General features: G+C 42.7%; 2 protein-coding genes and 2 long non-coding RNA genes across 4 annotated transcripts; 2 read left to right on the top strand and 2 right to left on the bottom strand.

Annotated features, from left to right (window-relative positions):
* Positions 1 to 28: 28 nt before the first annotated feature.
* On the top strand, positions 29 to 9,576 carry LOC130380858 (uncharacterized). Its single transcript, XR_008895331.1, has 4 exons — positions 29 to 123; positions 2,217 to 2,308; positions 7,323 to 7,381; positions 9,179 to 9,576. It is a non-coding gene; the product is annotated as an uncharacterized LOC130380858 (long non-coding RNA).
* lmbrd2b (LMBR1 domain containing 2b) lies at positions 106 to 15,107 on the bottom strand. Its single transcript, XM_056588230.1, has 18 exons — positions 14,969 to 15,107; positions 12,272 to 12,465; positions 11,036 to 11,148; positions 10,396 to 10,494; positions 9,916 to 10,083; positions 9,161 to 9,371; positions 7,798 to 7,872; positions 7,346 to 7,459; positions 6,426 to 6,609; positions 5,600 to 5,781; positions 4,942 to 5,075; positions 4,758 to 4,863; positions 4,548 to 4,645; positions 4,352 to 4,455; positions 4,203 to 4,249; positions 3,963 to 4,083; positions 2,823 to 2,949; positions 106 to 2,276 (listed from the first exon to the last, which is right to left on the bottom strand). The coding sequence occupies exons 2-18, from the start codon at positions 12,443 to 12,445 to the stop codon at positions 2,213 to 2,215; spliced, it is 2,121 nt and encodes a 706-aa protein (XP_056444205.1). The 5' UTR covers positions 12,446 to 12,465; positions 14,969 to 15,107; the 3' UTR covers positions 106 to 2,212.
* Positions 15,108 to 18,529: 3,422 nt separating this feature from the next.
* Positions 18,530 to 21,326, top strand: ppp1r3b (protein phosphatase 1, regulatory subunit 3B). Its single transcript, XM_056587421.1, has 2 exons — positions 18,530 to 18,737; positions 19,062 to 21,326. The coding sequence occupies exons 1-2, from the start codon at positions 18,715 to 18,717 to the stop codon at positions 19,957 to 19,959; spliced, it is 921 nt and encodes a 306-aa protein (XP_056443396.1). The 5' UTR covers positions 18,530 to 18,714; the 3' UTR covers positions 19,960 to 21,326.
* Positions 21,327 to 21,478: 152 nt separating this feature from the next.
* Positions 21,479 to 23,373, bottom strand: LOC130380273 (uncharacterized). Its single transcript, XR_008895249.1, has 3 exons — positions 23,311 to 23,373; positions 22,608 to 22,730; positions 21,479 to 21,903 (listed from the first exon to the last, which is right to left on the bottom strand). It is a non-coding gene; the product is annotated as an uncharacterized LOC130380273 (long non-coding RNA).
* Between the last annotated feature and the right edge of the window lie 146 nt (positions 23,374 to 23,519).

Raw genomic sequence — 23,519 nt, 5'->3', positions numbered from 1 at the left:
AATAAATGGTAGGCTGCTGAGTTTGTCCTACTCAGCTGTTACAAATTAAATCTAGGTTATTTCATAGATTCTGATGTGGATACTTTGAATATATCGGAAAAAATATGCAGACAACAAAAATAGGTATGATTGAATTTATTTTATTTAATTACGACTGGTTTATTAAATCAGACGGCATTACATTATATTTAGCTCTACTGCCCTAAAATCCAGAATAAGGATTTGGCGATATTGTTATGTTCACAAAAAGTGCTCAAATATCGAGATGCAAGATTTATATATAACTACTTACATTCAAGATAAAAACCTTCATTATCAAAATCATCCGCACATACAATCTCAATTCATTAGATTCGGTATCCCAACACAGTATAACATTTACCATTTGTAGTGTCCTTGTTTAAGTTTTTTTACATATTCAGACAGACAAAATAATTGGAAATAAATGAATAATTTAACATTTGGTACCCGATAGCTTGAACAACAGCAACATAAATCAGGTATTACTAGGAATAGCGAAACATAATAAATACTAAGTCACAGTTGGGATTTGTAGGTGCATAATATAATACAAAAACATGTATATAATCAGACCATAAGACCATATATACAAGAAAGTATGTGTGACGCAAATGGGACAGACCAAGAGGGGAAATCTGGACTCCAGCACAAAACAAGGTATTTACACATTCAGTGTATGCAGTGAATTCCAGTGTGACAGTCTTTATCTTTGAGCGCCATGTATTTTAGTAGAATGCCTTGAATGTATAACCACATCAATGTTAGCTGTACATGCTTAAATATTATACTTGGAGGAAGATATATTTGTACGGTAATTAATTCTTGCTCCAGCGGTTGTCATCATAAATAAAACCATAGAGGGGAAAGGCAAACATGGCACAAATGGACATTGTTACACAAACTGTTTGTCTACGTTAAATAAAGTTAACAAAAACGACCCAAGCTCACACCACTGGCCGTCTTACTTCATGACCCGAATCCCAAAGCTGACTTTTTTTGTTTAAATATAAAACCAGCAACGACAAGACATAGGGCAACATTTCAGAGAGGTTTTACTTGCTGAACTATTTAATCCAGGCAAAGTTTGCGACTACGCAGAACAAAGATAGATCCTTCAACATTAGTTACAATATTTCAACTGTGATCAACAACAAATCGTTAGTCCATCCTTTTTCAACCTAGTTACGGAATAAATGACTGAGGGATTCGATTAGCAGAGCACTTTTGAAGCGGCACTTACTTGGTGTGTCAAGCAAATGGTTTCTGGCTGTGGCGGTGAATTAAAACGTTTCCCATGGTATATGGGAAAACATATCTTATGATCAATGCCTTTGCCTATTTTAAAAGTGTCCTTCAAGGAACCATCTCCATGTTTTCTGGACAGCATTAGATGTATTAACAAACAAAACAAAAAAATCACATAAAACTAAGAAATATAATAATAAAATAAAATTAGTTTTTACAGTAACATTATTCTAGTTGCAAGGATGGACATCAGTCTAATCTATTTGAGCCACCATGCTAATAAAAAATGGATTTGCATCAACTTAACCTTGTTATTAGATGCAAAACAAAAATACCGTTAACTGGTACACTGAAAAAAAATTAAACCAACCAACAAATGTTTTGATTCAGCCCTCTAGCAACAGCAACAACAGCAACAACCGAAAAAGCCAATTCTTGGTGGTGGTGCTATCACTTTCTTTAAATAACTGGCTATAGTAGAATGGAGAACTAACCCAGTGGCCAACAGTAAGCCACACAGCAATAGTTTCATACAAGAGTCTTACGTTACTGTACGATACTAGTAACAGCAGTTGTAACAGAAGGTGTAACGTAAGCCATGCAGGTGTGTGTGTGTGTGTGTGTGTGTGTGTGTGTGTGTGTGTGTGTGTGTGTGTGTGTGTGTGTGTGTGTGTGTGTGTGTGTGTGTGTGTGTGTGTGTGTGTGTGTGTGTGTGTGTGTGATTAAATCCTTTTTTATTGTTGGTTTGATCGTAGCAGCCTTCACCAGAGCAGCAACTCAAGGGAAATCATTGTAAGGTTACTTTTTTTGACATAGATAATAAAGAATTGCACATTTCAGGTAATCCTTGCCGTGTAATGCATCTTGGTTTCTCCTTCCTTTTAGAGGATGCTTAAGATAGACATGCACATCCTGTCCCTCTAACCACTTCCTGTCTGTCGTCCAATCAGACGTCATCAAAGATCCGACTGCGAGAGGAGGACATGGACAGGTACCTCCCACCGGCGGGCCTGGAAAGAGAGAAAAAGAGAAAGGAGAGAAGGTAAATACAAAGTCACTGTCTCTCTCATATCATCCAGAGAGAGAGGAGAGAGGAGAGAAGGTACAGACAATCAATGTCTCTCTCTAATCATCAGACCGTGATGGTGATCAAAAACTGGAACAACGATCACGATCATTTCAAGTTTCAAGCAAGACAATTCTTGAGTCTGACAGCAGGCCACATGCAAGACAGTTCTTGCAGGTGGCCTGCTGTCAGACTCCGTTTTGCTTTAACACAGGCGGGATTCCCTAGGGTGCGTTGTATGCGGTGCCCAGCCGTGTTTCTGGTGGCTGCACCTTTGAAGGTGTGAATGAGCAATGCGGAGCATGACACAACCTTGATTACAGGGCAACCGCGGAAGTCACGTATTTCCGTAACACTAAGGTCTCCTACTGGTGTGAATTGGTTACCTTGAACAATGAATTGGTCACAATTGGTCACCCTGGTTAAAAAGCGTCTGCTTAAGGACTAGTAATAGTACTATTCATACTGATGTGGTACAGATGTTGTGTACCTGGTGGAGTTGGCGTCCAGCGGGTCGTCTGTGAGCGTATCAGCGTTGAAGTCTAGTGGCTCTGCGTCCTGAAGGAGCTCCACGCTGTCCCTCTCCGACCGACTGCCTGCCCGCGAGTATTTGGCCTCTGTCACAAAAGAAACCGCACAAATACGAAATGACCTTTTACAACCAATGGGAAAACACCTTTTTTTTATATTCTGACACATGATTGCAAACAATGTTTGAGAAGTGCGAGGGCAAAGTGACATTAAAACTATTGTGAAGTTTTATATCAAATCAAAGTTAGGGAACTATCTCAGCTCTTTTTAGGATCATGAAAGTCCAATATGCAGAAACAAGTGGGTGTACTTAAATTTTTACAAAAGCAAATAGCCTAGGATAAGGGGGTATTATCTTATAATAACATAGCAGTATATTTATCCCAGATTTTAAAGGATGTTACAGCAGAACAATTGAAAGAAATGAAAGCAGTACAAGATGTACCCCTTTGAGAATGTCTCTGGGTTTAAAGGGACACTGTGTAAAAATTACTCCCATCTAGTGGTACAATTGTATATTGCATTCAAATTAATAGTGCTCGCTTGTTCAAAAACTACGGTGGGCAGTATGTGCCAAGGAGGTGTGTCATGACATCCAATACTACCTCATCGAGTGTTGATGAGGTTCGTTATTTCAAACAAATTTCAAACTGCATTGAATCATTGGTGTAAGCTAATGATGTATGAGTAATTATTTCTCGAGCAAGATAGTGAATTATTTCAGTCATCATTCAAGCTGGCTCAGAGTGAAAACGCGTTTGCATTTCCTGTACCACGTAGTGCTTTTTGTCCCTCTCGGCAGTTCATAGACCGGAAGAACATGGTAGCCTCCATGAAGCTTACCCGGCCTATGTAACTACATATTAATTATTCTTCGCTCAGGAGGATAAGAGATTTTTGGCATAGATAATTATACACCAATGAGTACTTATTTATGAATGAACACGTTGATTTGAGGTAATAAATGACTTAAAATATTATACAGTGTCCCTTTAAGGGATATACTAATAAAAGTGACTTCAAATCGGACACGTCTTTGCCATCTGTACTTGGGCAGTGAAGCTGGGCTCCTAGTAGGAGGTGTGACGCCTGGGCTTACGTCTGTTATTGGGGACAGGAGCGACCGTGTCCGAGTAGCTGGTCTCCTTCATCTCCGAGTTTGTACTTCTGTTGCGGGCCGAGTAGTCGTCCCTCTGGTTGCCATAGCGCTCCTTCCACTCCTGGCAAGACACGGTAGCGTAAGCATTTTTTTTTTTTGCTTTTTTTCAAGCAATATTTTGCATCCCTATCTGCCTCTCATAACTATGATAATAATGTTTGAAACAAACATAATACTCACTCTTCGTCTGTTCTCTCCATCCTCAGTCCTTTGTCGTTTTCTTTTTTCTGTCCAAAAGAATGCAATAACCGGTAAGAAAGTGCAACGGTGAGCACATACATTCTTTTTAATGTTTTTTGAAACACATGCGTTGACTTGTTGCCCCTTGCCTCGTCGGATCAGCTCCTTGCCCTCGTCGATGAGGTCGGAGGTCAACTCGTTGTCTCCCATGAACTGCTGGAAGCCCATCAGGTTGAGGCAGCGCGTGCCCAGGCTGAGGAACAAGGCGCAGTGGGTTCACACTTTGAAAACAAAGCAAAGGGATCCAAGTGTTTCCAGTACATCCGTCGGAAGTGTGGACCTCACCTGAAGTACGTGGCGATGCAGAGGATGACTATCAGCATGGGGTAATAGATGTAGAAGCCGTTGGCGATGAACGACAGCACCTTCATAGAGCCCATGATCTGTAGAGCAAAGCAAAACCGGTTAGTTAGGTTGTTTTGGATGTGGCAGGCTTAAATAAATAGACGGTAAACAATATGGATAGTCAGAATCAACGTGTTCAGTAGGAGTTACGGATGTGTAGGCCGTCTGCAACTTCTGCTGCTGGGAGATGGCCTTGTCCATGTGGATCAGACCCAGGAAATTCAGGCAGAGGGGCGGAGTCAGCCGGCAGAACAACCTGTAAGGGAGGCCATGTGGTCAGACCACGGGACGGGGCACGTTACGTGTAGGCTGTACGTCCCGTGTGGACACTCACATGCCACTGAACTGCAGGCTGTAGGCGTCCGTCTGATGGTGCGAGGCAAAGTAGTAGTAGTTGAACACTCGGATGCGGAACACGGTGGAGTAGACGCACGTGCACAGGAAGAAGATGGTGAGGAAGCACGCCATCTGGTGGACAGGTAGAACAATTCAAGCATTTATAATTAATGATTCAAATCAATATGTTCATCGATATAATAGCAACAGACTTGATTTATAGTAGGATCAATTCACCAAACTGGCAAAGTAATGAATAAATGGATGATCTTTAGTCCACAGAAACCATTCTTGTGATTCAGTCTTACCAAGCATAAGGATTACAGAACCAAATACCCAAGTCACCTGGCTGTTTCAGGCTGCTTTGGGTTACCAGGTAATGCGAGCCAAGCGCCAACACCTATCTAATCTAATTGTAGCAAATGGAGACAGTGAAAGCCTAAACAGAGGGGACCAGCCGAGACGGGGCGTTTCATTGACCGGTTAGGTTAGTTCAGGAATGACCCGAATGCTCCAGGATGACCGGACTAAAAGACATCGGGGATATCAAACCCAGAGCCGTGGCTGGAGGTCCCCAGTCCCTGCGGTCGGGGGACGCTCCGTTGCGTTGGGTCAGGGTCACGGTTGGGAGAGGCGTGTCCGGGGGGGGGGCGTACCTCGATGTACAGGTAGTTGTAGTCCCTCTCGGCCAGCTGGATGAAGACGGCGAACAGCGAGAGGACGGGCCGCGTGCTGAAGAAGGTGCACTCGGACCACACCACCGACACGGAGAACAGGGTCAGGACCACCGACAGCAGCCGATAGAACCACTGCTTCAGCAGACACTCCCAGTACCACTCTGGGACGGACGGACACACGGACACGGGTTAGGAACACGAGGTGGCCAGTGGTGTTGGGGGGGGGGGGGGGGGGGGGGGGGGTTGGTTTGAATGGAAAGATTTCTTCTTTTTGAGGTCTCGATCCAACTCAAGTTTTGACAAAGTATTTACTTGTTTAGAAAAAAGTAATTGAAGTGTAAAATAATGCATCCTCTTAATTGACTGCCTTTCAACAGAAGCGCTTGCAACCAAAGCGACAATACAAGTAGGTTGTAAGGTCGAAATAGTATAAAGAGTGTCGGCACAGAGACGTACGAAGTATAGATTAACTCCCGGATGGACAGCCCTCCTTGTGATGTCACGAATGGCTATATTTTGAAACGGCTCGGAATGGCTAACCACCGACACACCTGGTGGTCAAATACGGGCTCTGTACTGTGAATAAACCCAAACATTACACTTTTGTGATTCTTTCGTTTTTTTTCTAACAAACTGTCATGTCACAGGTTGCTCTCTGCTCCGATTGGCCGGCTGATCACGGTGGGCGTGTACCACTGCGTCGTGTCACAGGTTGCTCTCTGCTCCGATTGGCCGACTGATCACGGTGGGCGTGTACCACTGCGTCGTGTCACAGGTTGCTCTCTGCCTCGATTGGCCGACTGACCTACGGTGGGCGTGTACAAGTATCGGCTGACCCAGCCGGGGGGCTCGGTGGAGGGGAAGCTGTGGGAGAACTGGTGGGCCGCGCTGCTCTCGTTGCGGGCCACGTCCTCCAGGTGGACGGCCTGCTGCAGCAGCATCTGCCACTGGACCCGCGTCCGGTTGTGCCTCTGCACCGTGTAGATGACCTGGGAGGGAGGGAGGAACAGACAGACAGACAGACAGACAGACAGACAGACAGACAGACAGACAGAGAGACACACACACACACACAGACAGACAGACAGACAGCCAGACAGACACAGACAGACAGAGACAAAGAGACAGACAGACAGACAGACAGAGACAAACAGACAGACAGACAGACAGACAGACAGACAGACAGACAGACAGACAGAATCAGGATTCTATGCAATGAAGAAGATGAGTGACGATGGATGGACGATAGATATAAAGATATCTATCTTAGAATCTTGGATGATCATGTGTGTGCATGTTGGGGAAGGAGAATATAATACATATACATGCTATGAATAGACTCACACAGGCCCTCCAGACTGCGACCATGTGTATGGTAATTATTTGAACAATAAAGTCAACCTGGTCAGTCACCAGCTGTACAAATAGATTGAATCATGGAGGTGTCAGCGGCAGCTGTGCTCTTGACGTCAGGTGCACATATCTACATTAACCAACGGTTGAAGCGTTCAAACATTTTTCAGAACAATAAGACGGTATTTGGTGCTTGCAAACGGGTTTCTCCTGAATGTCTTTGCTGGTTCTCCAAGACTTTAAAGGTTGGAGGCGCCGTGGCTCCTGGGTAAAACGATAGCCTGGAGGGTTGAACTTGTCACCACCACATGTACACTATGAACTGGTTCTCTTGTGTTTTGACCTCCAGGCTGTGTCCTCTCCGGTCCCCACCTGTTTGTGCAGCTTCACCAGGTTCTTCTCCGTGGGGTAGGTGTTCTGCTTGTCGTCAAAGTCCTCGTAGTCGTCCATGTTTCTGCCCATCTTCTCCTGGTAGACCACTGGACACTGTGGACCACATCACGTCAGTCCAGCTACGCTTCACATGCACGCCGCTGAGAGCTACGGTCAAGGGACACTGGGTTGGCTAGACTCAGAGAGTATGTATGAATGCACGCTTTGGGTTTATTTAAGGCTGATTAATCCGATTAACGTTGTACTCTGAGTCACAGGGCCATGCAAAGTGGCCGCTCTGGAAATGGATAAAATGGGTCAAATTGATCTCGGGTCTTTCCAGGACAGAATTTTCATGGAAACTGAAGCTGATCTTAATCTGATAAGGAGCGCTTTATTAGTGTGCATGTGTAAAATTGGGCTGATATTGTCCAAGTTTTTAGAATACTCACTTTTCTTAGAATGGTATCGATGTACTTCCTGAGTTGGTGGTTGTACTTGATCGTTTCGCTGACTTTTCGCACTTCCTGTAGCAATAACACAGAAATAAAGATTAACTTCCACAGGTTGTTTGTCATAGGGTAGGTCATAAGGGTAGGGGTTGGGCCCCATCTTCCAGCAGGAGGCCTACAGCTAGCTTGATCTTTCTATATCAGCAGTGTTTGTAATGAAACCACTGTTTAGTGATTGTTACTTACATCCAATACTAAAGACGACATGATAGATACATGTAGAATATCTGAATAAAGAAAGAAAATAAAACTGAAACCTATTTTTTGCATGCTTCCATATTGTGTTATAATGCAAGCTGCATTCATTATTGCATTGTTCATAGAAAGTCATATTTGTGACAAAAGCTTTCTCTCTTATGAAATATTAGATAAGTTAATTCATCTGTTGATGTCTTAAATGATCATCACAAAAGTAGGAAGTGATTAGCAAACTCTGAGTAGCAAACCCAGATGTATATTATTAGGGTTGCCGCGGTATACGGTATTACCGGTGTTGAGGCCAACACCGTTTACTCGTTGTTGCACACCGGCAACACCGAGTTTTTTTTTTGTTTTGTTTTTCAGTAATAAAAAACAAATTCAGTAAAAATGAATAATATATAATTATAATTAAGAAAATTAAAATGTGTAGAATAGGCCACAGTTCTGCTCTGTGCGGGAGAATTGTCGCGCCGAGAATTGACGTGCTTCCTTACAAGACCGGTAACCATAGCAACGCCGGTAAACAAACCCCGCGAAGCCCAATCCCTACGTGTGCTCCCTGCGCTACGGCCATCCGGAGGCGCACAGAGCTTTTGGCCGTGATATTATGATATATACAATTATATTATACTATTATATACAGAACGTTATAAGACGCCGAGAATTGGCGCGCTGCCAGCCGCTGTCACCGAGTGTGAGAGGAGAGTTGACGGTTGAGAAGATGGCGGTTGACCTATAGTTTCAAAGTTAATACCGTTTATACCGGTAATACCGGTGTTGACACGAGCGTATTACTCGGTGTGAAAATGTCCACACCGCGGCAACCCTAATGTATATACATATATTTTTGAAAATCACGCATGGAAATGTACATAAAAGAAAATTGTTGCATCGAGATGCATCGATAATCGCTTCGGAATCGAATCGTTGACCTCATAATCGGAATCGAATCGAATCGTGAGGTGGCAAGAGATTCCCACCCCTAAGCTTTACTGCACACATTGTTTGCGGGTACCAACCCTATGACCTTTAGGGGCTGCGACCCCAAACACCTTAACCACTTATCTACCCCGCCCCCCCCGTCACGGCTCCTCCCCCTGACCTCCATCACATCCTCCAGGTTCTCCTCGGCGTCCGCCTTCTCCGTCATCAGCTTGGCCGCCTTGAAGTAGGTCTTGACCAGCAGGTGGCCATGGCGCGACGCGTTCCAGTAGGAGCGCGGGATCTCCACCAGCCCGTAGCCTAGCAACAGCACCAGCAGGAAGAGCCCCCAGGTGTTGGCGGCCGTGATGCCGATGGTCTGCAGCTCGTACCTGCACCGGAACGGACGGACGGGTGTGAGGCGGGGCTTTTGATTGGTTCATTGGGATTTTCCTCCGAGGCACATAAATGCTACAGGGCATCACAATGCATTGATCTGAGGGAAATTGGTGGCAACTTATTCCAATTTAGCAATATTGTTGTTATTGACATATGAAGCATGAGACTTATTTTTACAAAATAAAAGGCTAACAAAATTATTTTTATTTGAGGTGTGTTTATTTGATTTGCTACTTGTATTGAAAGTTATAACTATAAATATCAGGCATTTAATTTATTCAAAATGATCATATTATGCAATTTAAAAAAGGGCCAATTTCAATTTAGCCATTAAAAAACATTGAGAAACGTATCCGTTGGTGACGTCACAAATTGGCATGTCCCCCCAGAGGTCTTAACCAAACACGCCTGTGTGTGTGTGTGTGTGTGTGTGTGTGTGTGTGTGTGTGTGTGTGTGTGTGTGTGTGTGTGTGTGTGTGTGTGTGTGTGTGTGTGTGTGTGTGTGTGTGTGTGTGTGTCTGTGTGTGTGTCCCTCACCAGGAGAGGTGCCACTCGGGGTGCACGGCCACGTAGATGAGCAGCGAGCCGAAGATGAGCAGGTAGGTGCCGTAGTAGATGGCGTTCTCGATGAGCGCCGTCTTCACCTTGCCCCCGATGGAGAAGCCGCCGGAGCGGGCGTACGACTGCATGAACGGCAGCAGCAGCCTGCAGGGGCGTGTCAAAATAAAAGTCCTGATTGGAGACAGGAAAGTCTAGTCTGGGGTTTTGACTCCCAGTCGCAGCCTCTCCCCTAAACCCTATCGGCTCCTTAATGACGTGTGTCTGAATCCCTGATGTTTCACTCTGTATAAAGATGTCTCCTTGTTGACTAAAAGGTCAATACATAGTGGCAATTACAATTACGCACTCATCCACAGTGAGAGAAATTAAAGCATACATAGGAAAAGGGGGTAATACTATACTATAACTTGCGATAGTATTTCTACCATTATACTATGATACTACCACAGCACTGACCATGTGAGACACTGGGAGGTCCAGTACACCACCCTCCAGAACACAGGCATGACTCCGTCAGGGACGTAGCTCCAGGGCTGGTAGCATGGCTTGGGGACGCTGTGGGAGGAGTGCACGTGAACACCGGTTACAGTTGAGAGGGAGGAGTGCACGTGAACACCGGTTACAGTTGAGAGAGAGGCGTGCACGTGAACACCGGTTACAGTTGAGAGAGGAGTGCAGGTGAACACCGGTTACAGTTGAGAGAGAGGAGTGCACGTGAACACCGGTTACATTGGAGAGAGATGAGTGCACGTGAACACCGGTTACAGTTGAGAGAGAGGCGTGCACGTGAACACCAGTTACAGTTGAGAGAGGAGTGCACGTGAACACCGGTTACAGTTGAGAGAGAGGAGTGCACGTGAACACCGGTTACAGTTGAGAGAGAGGAGTGCACGTGAACACCGTTTACAGTTGAGAGAGAGGAGTGCACGTGAACACCAGTTACAGTTGAGAGAGAGCGTGCACGTGAACACCGGTGGAATGAGAGATTTTTTCTCATTTCTCAAGCTGTCAGTAAAGAGAATTTCCACAAATATGGCAAAAACTAATTCTAAAATTGGATTGCCAATTCAAGCTTTAATAAGGGACACCATCTTACCTTACAGTGGGCGGGACCGTAGAGTTTGCCGTTGTCTGATTGGACAGAAGTGGGCTGACTGTTGCGATAGCTGCATGCTTCTCGTGGTCCAACTTACACTGTCTGTAGATAGTCTGTATCACACACACACACACACACACACAAGATTAGAGACGATTTATGTAAGATATCTATATATTGAGGATAATGATGCCACTAAAGGGGTGGGTGTGTGTGTGTGTGTGTGTGTGTGTGTGTGTGTGTGTGTGTTAGGGATGGGCAAAATGATTCTTTTCCGGGAACTAGTTCTTTCAGTTCAGTTCACTATAACGATTCGTTTATTTGATTCGTTCGTTTTGATTCGTTCGTTACGTCAGATTACATCTTAAAAAAAATTAAAAATAAAAAAAACTTTTTTTTATAATTTTTTTTTTTTTTAATTGGTCGTGGGTCCGGATAGGACCGTCAAGACCGCAGTCCGCCGTTTGGAGATGCCTGCTATATAGTATGTCGAATGTCCCACCAATATTTATACCACTTGCTTACTCTCTATATTTCATTCATGGTTTTACATTTATAATTTTATTTTACTTTAAATTTAATTCTTCATTGTTCAGGCATTACAGAACTTGCATGGTCATAAATAAAAAATACGGACTGCAGTTTAATTTCTTTGTTTGTTCTTAAATTGACGTAGAATGGAGCAAAGACTCCTGGGATTGGGAAATGCGTTTATCCAATAAACAGATGGAGGTCAAGTCTATTTTCGAAAAAATGTAGGGGGATATATGAGTCGAATGGTATGACCCAAGATACGTCAGAGAGAGAAAGCGCGCATATTCGACGGTACCGCCTTGTCATTGGTTTACCCAGGTGCCATTCCAACACCATTGCTACCTCTCATTGGCTGAATCTTTGAGGAAGTTGTAGACTCAATCAATATAAGTCGCGGGGAGACGGAGCTCTGTTCGTTTGTATATTTTATTTACGTGACCATATGTTTGGTTGATGTTAAAAAAAAAGAATCAAAGAACCAGTTCTTCTTGTTTTGGGGAACCAGTTCTTGTCGTTCACGTTCGGGATTCGTTCGTTGTAACGAATCAGTCGCGACCGACACATCCCTAGTGTGTGTGTGTGTGTGTGTGTGTGTGTGTGTGTGTGTGTGTGTGTGTGTGTGTGTGTGTGTGTGTGTGTGTGTGTGTGTGTGCGCGTGCGTGTGTGTGACGCGTGCGTGCGTGCGTGCGTGCGTGCGCTGACCGTGGTGACGTCCAGCGGCAGGATGAACACGATGAGGAAGCAGAGGTACCAGGCCAGCAGCGTGCCAAACAGCACCATGCGCTGCTGTTTCCGGAAGTCTCCGTAGCGGTGGAGCAGGAAGAGGGCCAGGAAGAAGACCACCACGATCTCCAGGCCCAGCGCCGCCCCGCTCATCCTGACGCTGCTCAGGTCCCCTGCAACACACAACAAGGGACGTACACACGGGACTTAAGAGTGGCTGTGGGCGAGACTCAAGAGCTTTACTTCCAGGGTCATTTCTTGATGTTTGTGGTCGGCTGTGAGAATATCTGCTTCTAATTGAAGTGTGTGAACTGTGCTGTGAGAATATCTGCTTCTAATTGAAGTGTGTGAACTGTGCTGTGAGAATATCTGCTTCTAGTTGACTGCGCCTGCCACTGTATGAGACTACTTTGGATTGTAGACTTCTCCCAGCTTATTTCTGACCAATCAGGGTTTCTTTTCCTGATTGGTTTGGGGAATCCATTGTAGCTCTTGAGTAGGAGATGTAGGAGAAACAAAGGAGGGAGGGAGGGAGGGAGGGAGAGAGAGAGAGAGGGGGGAGGGATGGAAGGAGGGAGGGGACTATTTTTTGGTTGCTAAGTTTGTTTACCTTCTCTCTCACCTTCGCTTTTTACAACCTACAGCACCTTTAACAGTAGTAAAACAATCGTAATATGTGCAACACAGGTACAAACATGACTAGTAGATACCAATATAAAAACAATACAACAGCATGTCATTATCAGAGCTTTATGGCACTATTGTTTTGAACAGTATTACCACGGCATTATTTATCTTTATTCTTTGTACCTGATGGAAGTCATGGATTACACATATGTTGTTTGTGGATTTAAATGATAATTTTTCATGTCAAGAGTTTGACGGTTTATAATAATAATATAATAATACATTTAATTTATAGTGCCCTTTTCATCCGAAGATCTCAAAGGGCTACAGGTTAAAAGCAGTGTTGTTAAAAAAAATATATATATATATATCTATTAAAAAAAAGGGTTAGGTTTTCTTAAAAATAAATGTTTTAAGACCTTTTTTAAAACAATCAGTGGATTATGGTGCCCTCAAGGTGTCAGGGAGGGCATTCCACAGGCGTGGGGCGGCAGCACTGAAGCCCATTCATATTTTTTCGATCACATAGGTCCCATGGGCTCTGCCGGAAGGGGCGTGACTTCGCCACTCTATAGGCCTGAAAATAATAAACCTATTTCCTATCTAGTTACTAATTACTATATCCATTATTAACGATTATACTACATGGAAAAAAAACTGTAGCCTACTAAAATAGGGCACCTATCATATCAATAATGCAACTACTGTTGATCAGAACAGTTAATAACATTTTCCATTGGCTTTCGGAGTTTGGGTGGGAAATGGAATGTTGTTTACACTTAAACAAGGAAAGAGAACAGGAAACCACAGAATAAAGTTCAAGACCTTAAGAACTTCAACAAAGTAATACAAAAGCCCAGGTGTTCCGCAGACCAGCACGGCTTTTGTTTTACCTTGTTACAGTTCTAAATAAAAGTCCTAAACTTTATTTGGCGGTTTCCTGATCTCTTTCCTTGTTAGAAGTAGAGTGTTGTACTTTCCCCAACCAGAACAGATGCCCTCAGTGGTTTTGTATCGCCCCGAACAAGGAAAAGAAAAAGAAAGAGAGAACATTTCATCATCTGTCAAACTAGGTTGACAACCCACCCTTATGGGGAAATTAGCCGAAGATTAAGTAGCCTACACATGATTCAATTGTGTGTCAGGGTAGAAATACAACAGAGGTGAGGAGTCTTGAAGCAAAGACAATAACTAAACGCTAATAATACCGATTTTAATTGAACAGAAATAACAAACAATCATACGAATGTTGAGTGAACTCAGTCTTAAATATAATAGTATGGTGTTTAGCTGTATAATTTCTCAAAGTCCGGCATAGAGATCAACAAAAATATAGATTCAATATACATTATTTGACAGTAAGGACACACATGAATCGCGATGACCAAGTAATCATCCATATGGTCGACTGCTGATAATCGTGACCTAGTCATATGCTCGTTCTCACACACACACACACACACACACACACACACACACACACACACACACACACACACGGTTGTCATTAACCCATTACAAGTGGTATGAATGCAACGCAGCAAGAAACTTGAATTTCCAGGAAAAAAAGATTGGATCACGTGATTGAAAGCGTCACACTTTTCCTCGCAACACCTGTTCAGGTATAGGTTCTCCTCACATTAAACGCTGCTCTTATGTATGCATCACCTGGGATGTAGCACTCCATGTTTGGACGGCGGATTATTACAACATCATGTTACCATATAACGACACCGAAGGATAGAAGGAATCCTTGACATTATGTACAATGACAGCCATTGTGTGTATTGTTTGTATTGTATTAGGATTATGAGCTGATGTGGCTTCTCTTGGGGGTAGCGAAAAGAACAGACCATACATTACGAAGCTGTGAATCAACACTGGACTGGATTATTGCCGGGATATAATTAAATAACACATGCTTTTTATTCAGTCATGGTTATTGCATGTTCCACGTCTTCAGTCTACGCCCTGATAACAACATAACAGCTAACGTTATAACTTAATACCAGGATAGAGGATTCACTGATAATGTGACTACGATCTTACCTTCAGTGGAAAGAGAAGTTGAATGTAACAATGGTGAACAGACAGGGTATATCCACTGGTTCTGTTACAGAATAACAACACATGTAATTCCTGTAAAGCTATCGGTCACATCCTAGCTGCCCAAGCCAAGAAAAATGCAGGAAGCGTAATATGCACGACGCATGCGCATCGAAGACGTCTCGGGCTTTAAAGGAGACGCCACAGATCAATTCGTTTACAAATTGTAGGGATATTCTAGGAGTATGTGGTCGAGTATAATTATGAAATTCAATGTACGTCATTCCTTCAAAGCCAGTGTAACATAAGCCTTGACCTCCATTGGTGTTGAGACAATTTCTAAAAATCTATTTCTACTTTAATCAGTAGAGCCTGGTTTATCGAGATAATTCTAAATTTTAAAGTTCAACTAAGTATTTACTTCTGTTGTTCCACACTAGTCCAACAGGAACATACGGCCCTCTTGGCTGTATGCCTCTGTCTCCTTCTAAAGAGACTAAACTGCCCTCTGCTGGTGGTAGGATGAACAGCTGAGCCGGGTAATGTTATATCACATTCAGCAGTGAACCGTACTGCGACCTGAGGGCGGGGTCCGTGACCCCAGGCGGGGTGACTCAATCACGGTGAAAGATTCAGTTGTGGGCGATCACTGATGAGCTTAATGAATGAATGAATGTGTGTGTGTGTGTGTGTGTGTGTGTGTGTGTGTGTGTGTGTGTGTGTGTGTGTGTGTGTGTGTGTGTGTGTGTGTGTGTGTGTGTGTGTGTGTGTAAATGTAGGCCTACATTAAAACGTGTGATTCAATCATTCCTCTTGAGAAGACGCTCAATAATAAGGCCCAATGTTTTCGTGTGCGTGCGTGTGTGTGTGCGTGCGTGCGTGTGCGACGCGTGTGTGTGTACACTATACTTAGATTAATTCATTAAAGGGGTGATACTATGCCACCAGGTGTGTGTGGGATCAGTCAGCATGGCTTCATATGGACTGAGCGCCTGCTTCATATTTCCCCAATAGCTTATGCGTTTCATTATTTCAATCTTCAAGCGTGGAGGATAGTCACTTCGACCCCAAATGATCGGAGACTATAATCGTGGTGGAAAGATCCCTTTCCCTTAAACCAATTTAGAAAAAAATGTAATTCTTCAATGTGTTCAATGCATCTGACAGTTGTTCACTTGTGTGGGCCTATCTTGGCATGTACCTATCTATAAAATTACATTGTAGCATACTTTTTCTTTCCTTAAATAAGTCTGTTAAATAATTGATCCAAGTGTGCTCCTCCCCACGGCAGATTCAAAAGAGGCTTTAGTTAGTATTTTAAATAGATTATATAAAAATGTGCTGTATAAATTCCATTTATAGGCCCACTTTACATAAATAATAATTATTATTATTATTCTGATTTTTTAAAAAAATACGTGTCGCCAGACATCAAATAAAGATTAAAAAAATATGTCTTCATGAATTTCATCTAATACCTATTTTATTTATTGATTAAACCTTTATTTATACTCGAAAGATCAATTGAGGGGTGACCCTCATTTGCAATGATGTCGATAGGCTAAGTGACTTGCATTGTCACTTAGCATATATCAGATAACGTGAAATTTACGAATGATCATATACTTTGACTATTCACAAGTATAAACTATGAGCAAACACAACCTGACCGAACCCCTCTTACCTAATGGGACAACCTGCCCACCGCCCCCACATTTGTGGTCACTTTGGGTAAGGCTGTGTACACACCACTTTATTGCCAGACGACATAAAATATTCTCCCTGATCAAATATTTGCATAATCGGCCTACCAAAAACTGCCATGATATTTCATAACTTTGTGGACAGAATGGACTCAACATGAATGACCTGAAGAAACATTTATGGCCGCATGAAAAACGCCTATGTTTGCTTATATAGCATATTTGGCATTCATGCATTTTAGTAATGAAAAACTTGGACATTATTAAGTATGTTGCCTTAATAAACAATAAACTTTCATGTACCCTTTACATCTGTTAATGAAAACAAATTCACCAGTCGTCATTTACATAATATGTATTTAAAAAAATCATCTCTATGGCATAGTGATGTCATCATGTCATTGTGTCACTTTGCGATGTTCAACCCTTATTATATTGTGTGGATCGTTTACATCTGCATTCAATATGATGCTCCAGCAATGAAACCCAAATTATTAGTCCAAACAATTTATGCCATCAGCTCAAAAGGATGGGATGAGGATTCGTGATTTTCAGTTTAAAAAGGACTTAATGGTCTCAAAATAATGTTTGCTTGTCCCCTTGATGTTTCACAATGGTCATATTTATTAATTATCCACTTTACTGATTTTAGCTTCCTGTTATACTGGAAGAATACCACATTTACTCTGGTAAACTATGTTGTAACTCATACCCAAACAATTGGTTTGCAGGTTTACCACTCAAGCTTACATTTTAGCTACCTATTTAAGTTAAAGAGATGACCTGGATTGCATCTGACTTAAGACCCATTAATAATTTTGTATTTATTTTAGATTTTGAAGGTATGCAATTTAGACCTTATAAGAAATAAGTTTATCTTCAGTTATACTGCATAGGAATAAATGAATTAATTGGATTTTGCACATTATACATGTGTTGATTCATGCACATTTGAATAATTATTAACCTTCTCATTCTTCAATTGAACTATGACAATATACTACTATTGACCAATTGTATATATTCTTTAACTATATATATATATATATATATATATATATATATAAAAAAGGAACATAATGTTTCAACGTTCCAATGTGTTATTGGTGAATGGGTAATGTATGGTTTTGCACCAAGCAATTCAACAACTTTTAACTGGTGTAATAATGACATTGTGATTGAGCAGATCTTGGCAGTGTAGGAGTGTTTTGTTCAGTCCATCAATAATAATCCATTATTGCCATACGTATAAGTACGTATTAGGATTTATCATAGGGTTTCAAATATGGTTCTTAGATTCTGCAAAATAAAGACAAGTGTGGCTGCAAATACTCTTTTTTGAGTACTCTTATACTGATGAAACTACGTGTAGGTCTAGCTTTATTGGTTTGGTATATGATGCAACAGTTAAAAAAACTGGAATGTTTTTTACACTTAAACAAGGAAACACTGATAACACGGTCTTTCTACAGCTGTAAGATCATTGAATCAATCACAATGGATATATTTTAAATTTCACTTAAACTTCGAACGGTTTTGCAATCAAGAAAATCAATCACATCTATTACAGGCCTACTATAAAAACACTGGTAGGCCTACATTGCTAGATTTAGTTATTCAAAATTGTGTGTTCAAAAAATTATTCAAAATGGTCAAATTGCTCTAACAAGTTAATTTTTTTAAAGACATTGTTTTATGCGGTACTGATGCAATCATCACGCAAGGCAGCCAGGATTTCAAAGATACGGCCTGTTCCTGAGTTCACTCCGCTCTTAGCAGGGTTGGAGGGTCAACCGCGATCACTCGATCTAGAGACTCTCTGTGATTGGCTAAGGGCTGGTCTTCACGTGAACCACGCATGAGCTTTGCAACATCAGGGAAACAACCTGGTTGCAAGCAGAATTATCAACCATACAGTTTGCACAACCGACCGGTGCGGTGAAGTCCGATATTGGAAATGGGCAATAACGCCAAAATAAGGTTCAAGAAATTTGCGTCAATCCAAGAGTAGGATTGCAACTGCTGCAGGCCTCTCCGACTTCTCAAATGTTTCAAACCCAGGGTTTTAGGTAAGTTTAAAATGACCGATTCGAGATGATCCATGTAGTAGGACTATTTAGTGGGGGTATTAAAAACGCAGGACCTATTTTAATGTCATAATGTTACTAAATGTCTAATTCTGTAAAAGTTTTAATTCAACTTTATCCGTGATAAGGTAGATAACGCAGTGATCATAGGCACAGATCTTAGGCTAACGTTACTGGTTTGGTTGGAGTAAGGCCAGCTCACTCTGACACTGACACGTTTGTTAAAATATGTAGCCTTTAGGGCTACTCTGCGTTATTTAAGATGGACACAATACTGACCCTGCTTGTTTCATTTCATTTATTTAGGGCACTCGACTTTCCTGTTAAAGCCAAAATGCCGTTCGACCTGGTCCTTCCCCATTACCTGTCCAACGAGGAACTCGGTTACAGGAAGATCCCCAAACCTTGCATCAATCCCACTTTAACATTTGCCCAATCAAGAGGGTTCGACCATATCGACTCAAACGATGTTTTGCACAACAACGACAAGAACAAGAAGGAGAAAAAGACGAAAAAGTCAGTGTCTTTCGCGGATCACAGAGGTCATTCGCTGACCCGGGTCAAGACATTCTCGGAGAGTAAAGACCCCATTGAGATTCCTATCAACATTCAAAAGCTGTTCAGCAACTCGGCCCAGCTCTCGGCGGTGGAGGAGGAGGAGGAGGACAAACTGGTGTTGGATTTCACGCAACCTTCCGCCGACTACATGCAGTTCCGCCGGCGGCTAGGGTGGTGCAACGTCTGCCTGGAGCACTGCATGCTCAAGGAGAGGACGCTGGCTGGGACCGTTCGAGTGAAAAACCTATCCCTGGAGAAATCTGTGACCGTGCGCATCACCTTTGACTCCTGGAAAAGCTACACTAACGTGACTTGCGCTTACGTCATGAGCACGTATCCAGACACCGAGCACGACACGTTCTCGTTTGAGGTGCTATTGCCAGATGTTCTGGTGCCGCACGAGCGCATTGAGTTCGCTATCTGTTATGAAGGGGGCGGCAGTGTGCATTGGGACAGCAACCAGGGCAAGAACTACAAGGTGGTGTGGTCATCACAGAGGGAACGCGGTCGACACCACCAGGGGAGGCGACGCTCGTCTCTTCTGGGGATCCACTTTGACGCCTACGGCAGCCCCACGTGTTCCCACGGGCTCTTCCCGGATTGGCCAGGCTATAATGTGTACGAAAACATTGGGCCTTATTATTGAGCGTCTTCTCAAGGAATGTTTGAATCACACGTTTTAACGTGTGATTCAACGTTTACACACACACACACACACACACACACACACACACACACACACACACACACACACACACACACACACACACACACACACACACACACACACACACACACACACACACACACTTTAATTACCTGATTAAAACCACCAAGGCACTGCTGATAAGCTTAGCTATCTCTTTGGCAGTCCCTGTGAAATAAATATTTTTTAAATAAACGAAAGCCTTATTTAATAAATGAACCTTAAACAGATGCTGCTATGTTAAAATGTGATTTGTCATAATTGTGGTTGTATCAAGTATTTGATTTGGCACTATTTCGATGCAAAGATGATTATAACTACTGGTCCAATGAATAGTTTGAGCTGATCAATTGTGTAGTAGAGTAAACTTCTTGCCTGTTTGAGAAGTTAACACATAAAACACATAACACATAAAAATGTATTGCCTTTATTTTTGCCATTATTGTATGATGCCGATAAACCTTGCACAAGTGAAAGAAACGTTAAAATAGCTCTATTAATTGAGCATCAAGTATTGTGCTCTATGGGTAGGTGATATTATAATAGTCGCCCGCAATATGAGTGTTTCATTGTCAACACCTGTTTTTTGAAAAGTCTCCTGTGCTGTGGCTTTTTCATTTGTGTTCTGGAGTTTGCAGTTGTGTTGTAGAGTTTGCATTTGTGTTTTGTGCCTGTTTTGTGCCTTTCTTTTATTCCGTTAATAAGCTTGTGTTTTTCGGAATTTGCAAAGCATTGTGGAAATGCATTTCGTTGAACACGTCTCGTACGCACCATAGGTTCAGGCTGTCGGATGAGAAGTCAGAAGGACAACCAAGTCTTTGTTCCTGCTTATCCCCGCCGCTCATCAGCTCAGTCCAGGCCTCGGAGGTAAACAAGGAAAAAAACTGGTGTTCGACCTCAAGCCTCCCTCCTCGACTATCTGCTGTCCCGTGGGCGGGAGCACACCGCAAGACCTGAGCATGCGGTGCTTTGGAGTTCAGTAGAAATCATAGCTATCTAGAAGCCTGAGAACAACGGCTACAACTAAAATAATGATGGCCTAATGTTACTCTATGTATGTTAACTGCTGAAGAGTACAATAAACAGATTTTTAAATTATTGTATTGTTGGGGTGATCCATTCCTTTAATTTATACTGGCGTGTTAGTTAAGACTGTACTGCTGTTGTGATTTAGAAAGGGTGAAATAAACTCACAGATGGGCCGGTTTGTTTGATACCGCAGGTCGCGGGGAGACGTGCTAAGAGAACCAGAAAAAAAGCAGACATGAAAGAAAAGGGCAGTTGGAAACTAGGAATTAAGTTAGACTATTTTGGGAAACTGATTACGATTTCACCAGGATTCCTTATCTGGTTTGTCATGGGCGGTAGTTGCTAAAATAACAAATCACTGCAATGAGCCCTTGCAAATAGGCCTGGTGTGGGCCAGACAGCGTTAAAGGGACTAGTCTTGGGACTAGTCTTGTATTTATTTCTTGTCATTCCATATTGAGGGAAAGTAAAGGGAAGAATTCTGACAAGCATTGAAGTCTGTTTTTCTGACATCTCATCTTACCAGACAACTCGTTTTGGCAATTGTCAAGACTCATTGAAACCTGTTTAACCTGGTTGAATCTTGCTTAGCGGGTATTTGGTAGCCATTTAAAAAAATAGCTGCCATGGCCCCCCAGGGTCCAAATTCACAGCCCCTTCATATCTTTAATGTTTCATTAAATCAAAACCAACATATGACCCAAATCTGATGCTTTCATCGTAAAATGCCCAAGTCGTATGGATCGTTCATCCTAGCTGCCCCACCTCATTCCCCTCGGTTGCTGTGGTTGATGGAGCCTCTCCGATGCAGACTGGTGGGGCTGGGCTGGCACGTATCATGAGTCATGACATCATCTGCAGTGAAATATTGAACAGTAGCTGAGGCAGGGGAGTTGGGCCACGCCCAGTATGGGAGGCGGCCGCTAGGCAACCATAGCACTGAGTGTCAGAATGACCCTTTCTGAGAAGTGGGTTTTTAATGTTCCTTTCTATTCAAACACTATTTACCATTATTTGGTTCTCTTCTTTCTCATTTATATATAGGAGACTGATGCAAAGACATATCAGACATTTAAAAAAAAAAAGCAAAGTCAAACATTGTTCCGATACGTTTGCTTTTGAAGATTTTTTCTACTTACAAGATATATATTGTTTGAAATGCTTCATCCATTTTATTAATGGTTTTGAAGAGAGTGTTTTCGCTTGAACAGTAGGGCTAAATGGAAACACATATCTAAGTAAGTCACCTTGTTGCTATGTCTCGCACTGCCTTTTTTTAACCAAATCCCAGAGTTGAGCTGGGGACTTAAACTTGCTATCCATTCACCATGGTAACAGAACACCACTAGCTGCAACTGTAATATAATATGAAGAGGCATGGATAATGGCTTGGCGGTTCTGTATCGGATGTAGTTTGACATCCTATTAGACATAAAATGGTTGTGATAGGGTTACTAGACATTCAACAAATCATTTTACTGAGGCGCTACTAGTCTACACTGTTTTTTCTATGGGGTTGTTTATATTTTTGGGTCTCCTGTCCTTTTTCGTTGTTTTACCAGGTCGAAGGTCACCATCGATTCCTGGCAGATAAAATATTTCCCGCTCTCCACAGTTGATGATCGCTCTGTTGTGTCAGCACGAATCAACAGGCCAGGCTGGAACGGTTCCACTGCGAGTATCTAAACAGGGTACAAAAAAATCTATTCTTAGTTACTGGTGCACCTGCACAATCGCACAACTGGGTGCAGACATTGAACCACATTTGCCTCAGCATGACCACAAACATGTTTACTGAAGCTGTCCCCGTGTCCTCAGGGGCTACAGGACTCAAAAACAGGACTGCGTGCAGACAGCAACCACTATACGTCTACCTTTGCACTGTTGGTGCCCTCACAAACTACGTGGCATCGTGTCAACCCCGGCTTGTTGTCGAAAGTTGTTATTGAGGAGGTTTTAAAGGCCTTCGTAGGCACACATTCAGAAGGCTTAAACGCGTCATGCTCAGGCCTGACCTCAAAAGGTCAAGGAATTACTCCCCAACAGCAACCCATTTACTATTGAGCAGACGTTGACAAGTGAAAAGATAGTGATAGATGTACGTAAGGAGCAGGTAGGGGTTAGGACATCGGGGGGCGGGGGTTTTAGGCTGCCGACATTGTGGTTTGAACCCCGAACATTCGGCAAGGAACATTCTAGCCACAAGAGTCTATTCTGTTCCCTGACTTGTTCCAGAGGAGACTAGAATAAGGAACGACTGACCTGTAACACTGTCTCTGTGTGTCTGTACGGGAGACTGACCGGGGACAGGAACGTTCCAACCTTGAGGGGGCATGAAAGCACGGATCAGTCCCTGATGTCTGTGATTACATCATGTTTATAGCCTCACATCTGATCCAGACAAGGTTTACGATCTGTCGGGAGGTCAACATGAAAATCGATAAAGCTATGTTGAGGGTTTGAATTATTTA

The sequence above is a fragment of the Gadus chalcogrammus genome, chromosome 4 (assembly GCF_026213295.1).
Source record: "Gadus chalcogrammus isolate NIFS_2021 chromosome 4, NIFS_Gcha_1.0, whole genome shotgun sequence".
NCBI lineage: Eukaryota > Metazoa > Chordata > Actinopteri > Gadiformes > Gadidae > Gadus > Gadus chalcogrammus.
Note: the sequence above shows the minus strand (reverse complement) of the source record. Positions and strands in the feature narration are given on the sequence as shown.

Excerpts from the sequence above, each read along its gene's own strand:
- lmbrd2b (XM_056588230.1), bottom strand. The coding sequence starts at position 12,445 with ATGAGCGGGGCGGCGCTGGGCCTGGAGATCGTGGTGGTCTTCTTCCTG. Across the intron at positions 4,456-4,547 it reads TGCATCGCCACGTACTTCAG|CCTGGGCACGCGCTGCCTCA; the intron begins GTGAGGTCCACA and ends CTTGTTCCTCAG. Across the intron at positions 2,277-2,822 it reads CTGGACGCCAACTCCACCAG|GCCCGCCGGTGGGAGGTACC; the intron begins GTACACAACATC and ends CTCTCTTTCCAG.
- ppp1r3b (XM_056587421.1), top strand. The coding sequence starts at position 18,715 with ATGTTTCAAACCCAGGGTTTTAG. Across the intron at positions 18,738-19,061 it reads TTTCAAACCCAGGGTTTTAG|GGCACTCGACTTTCCTGTTA; the intron begins GTAAGTTTAAAA and ends TCATTTATTTAG.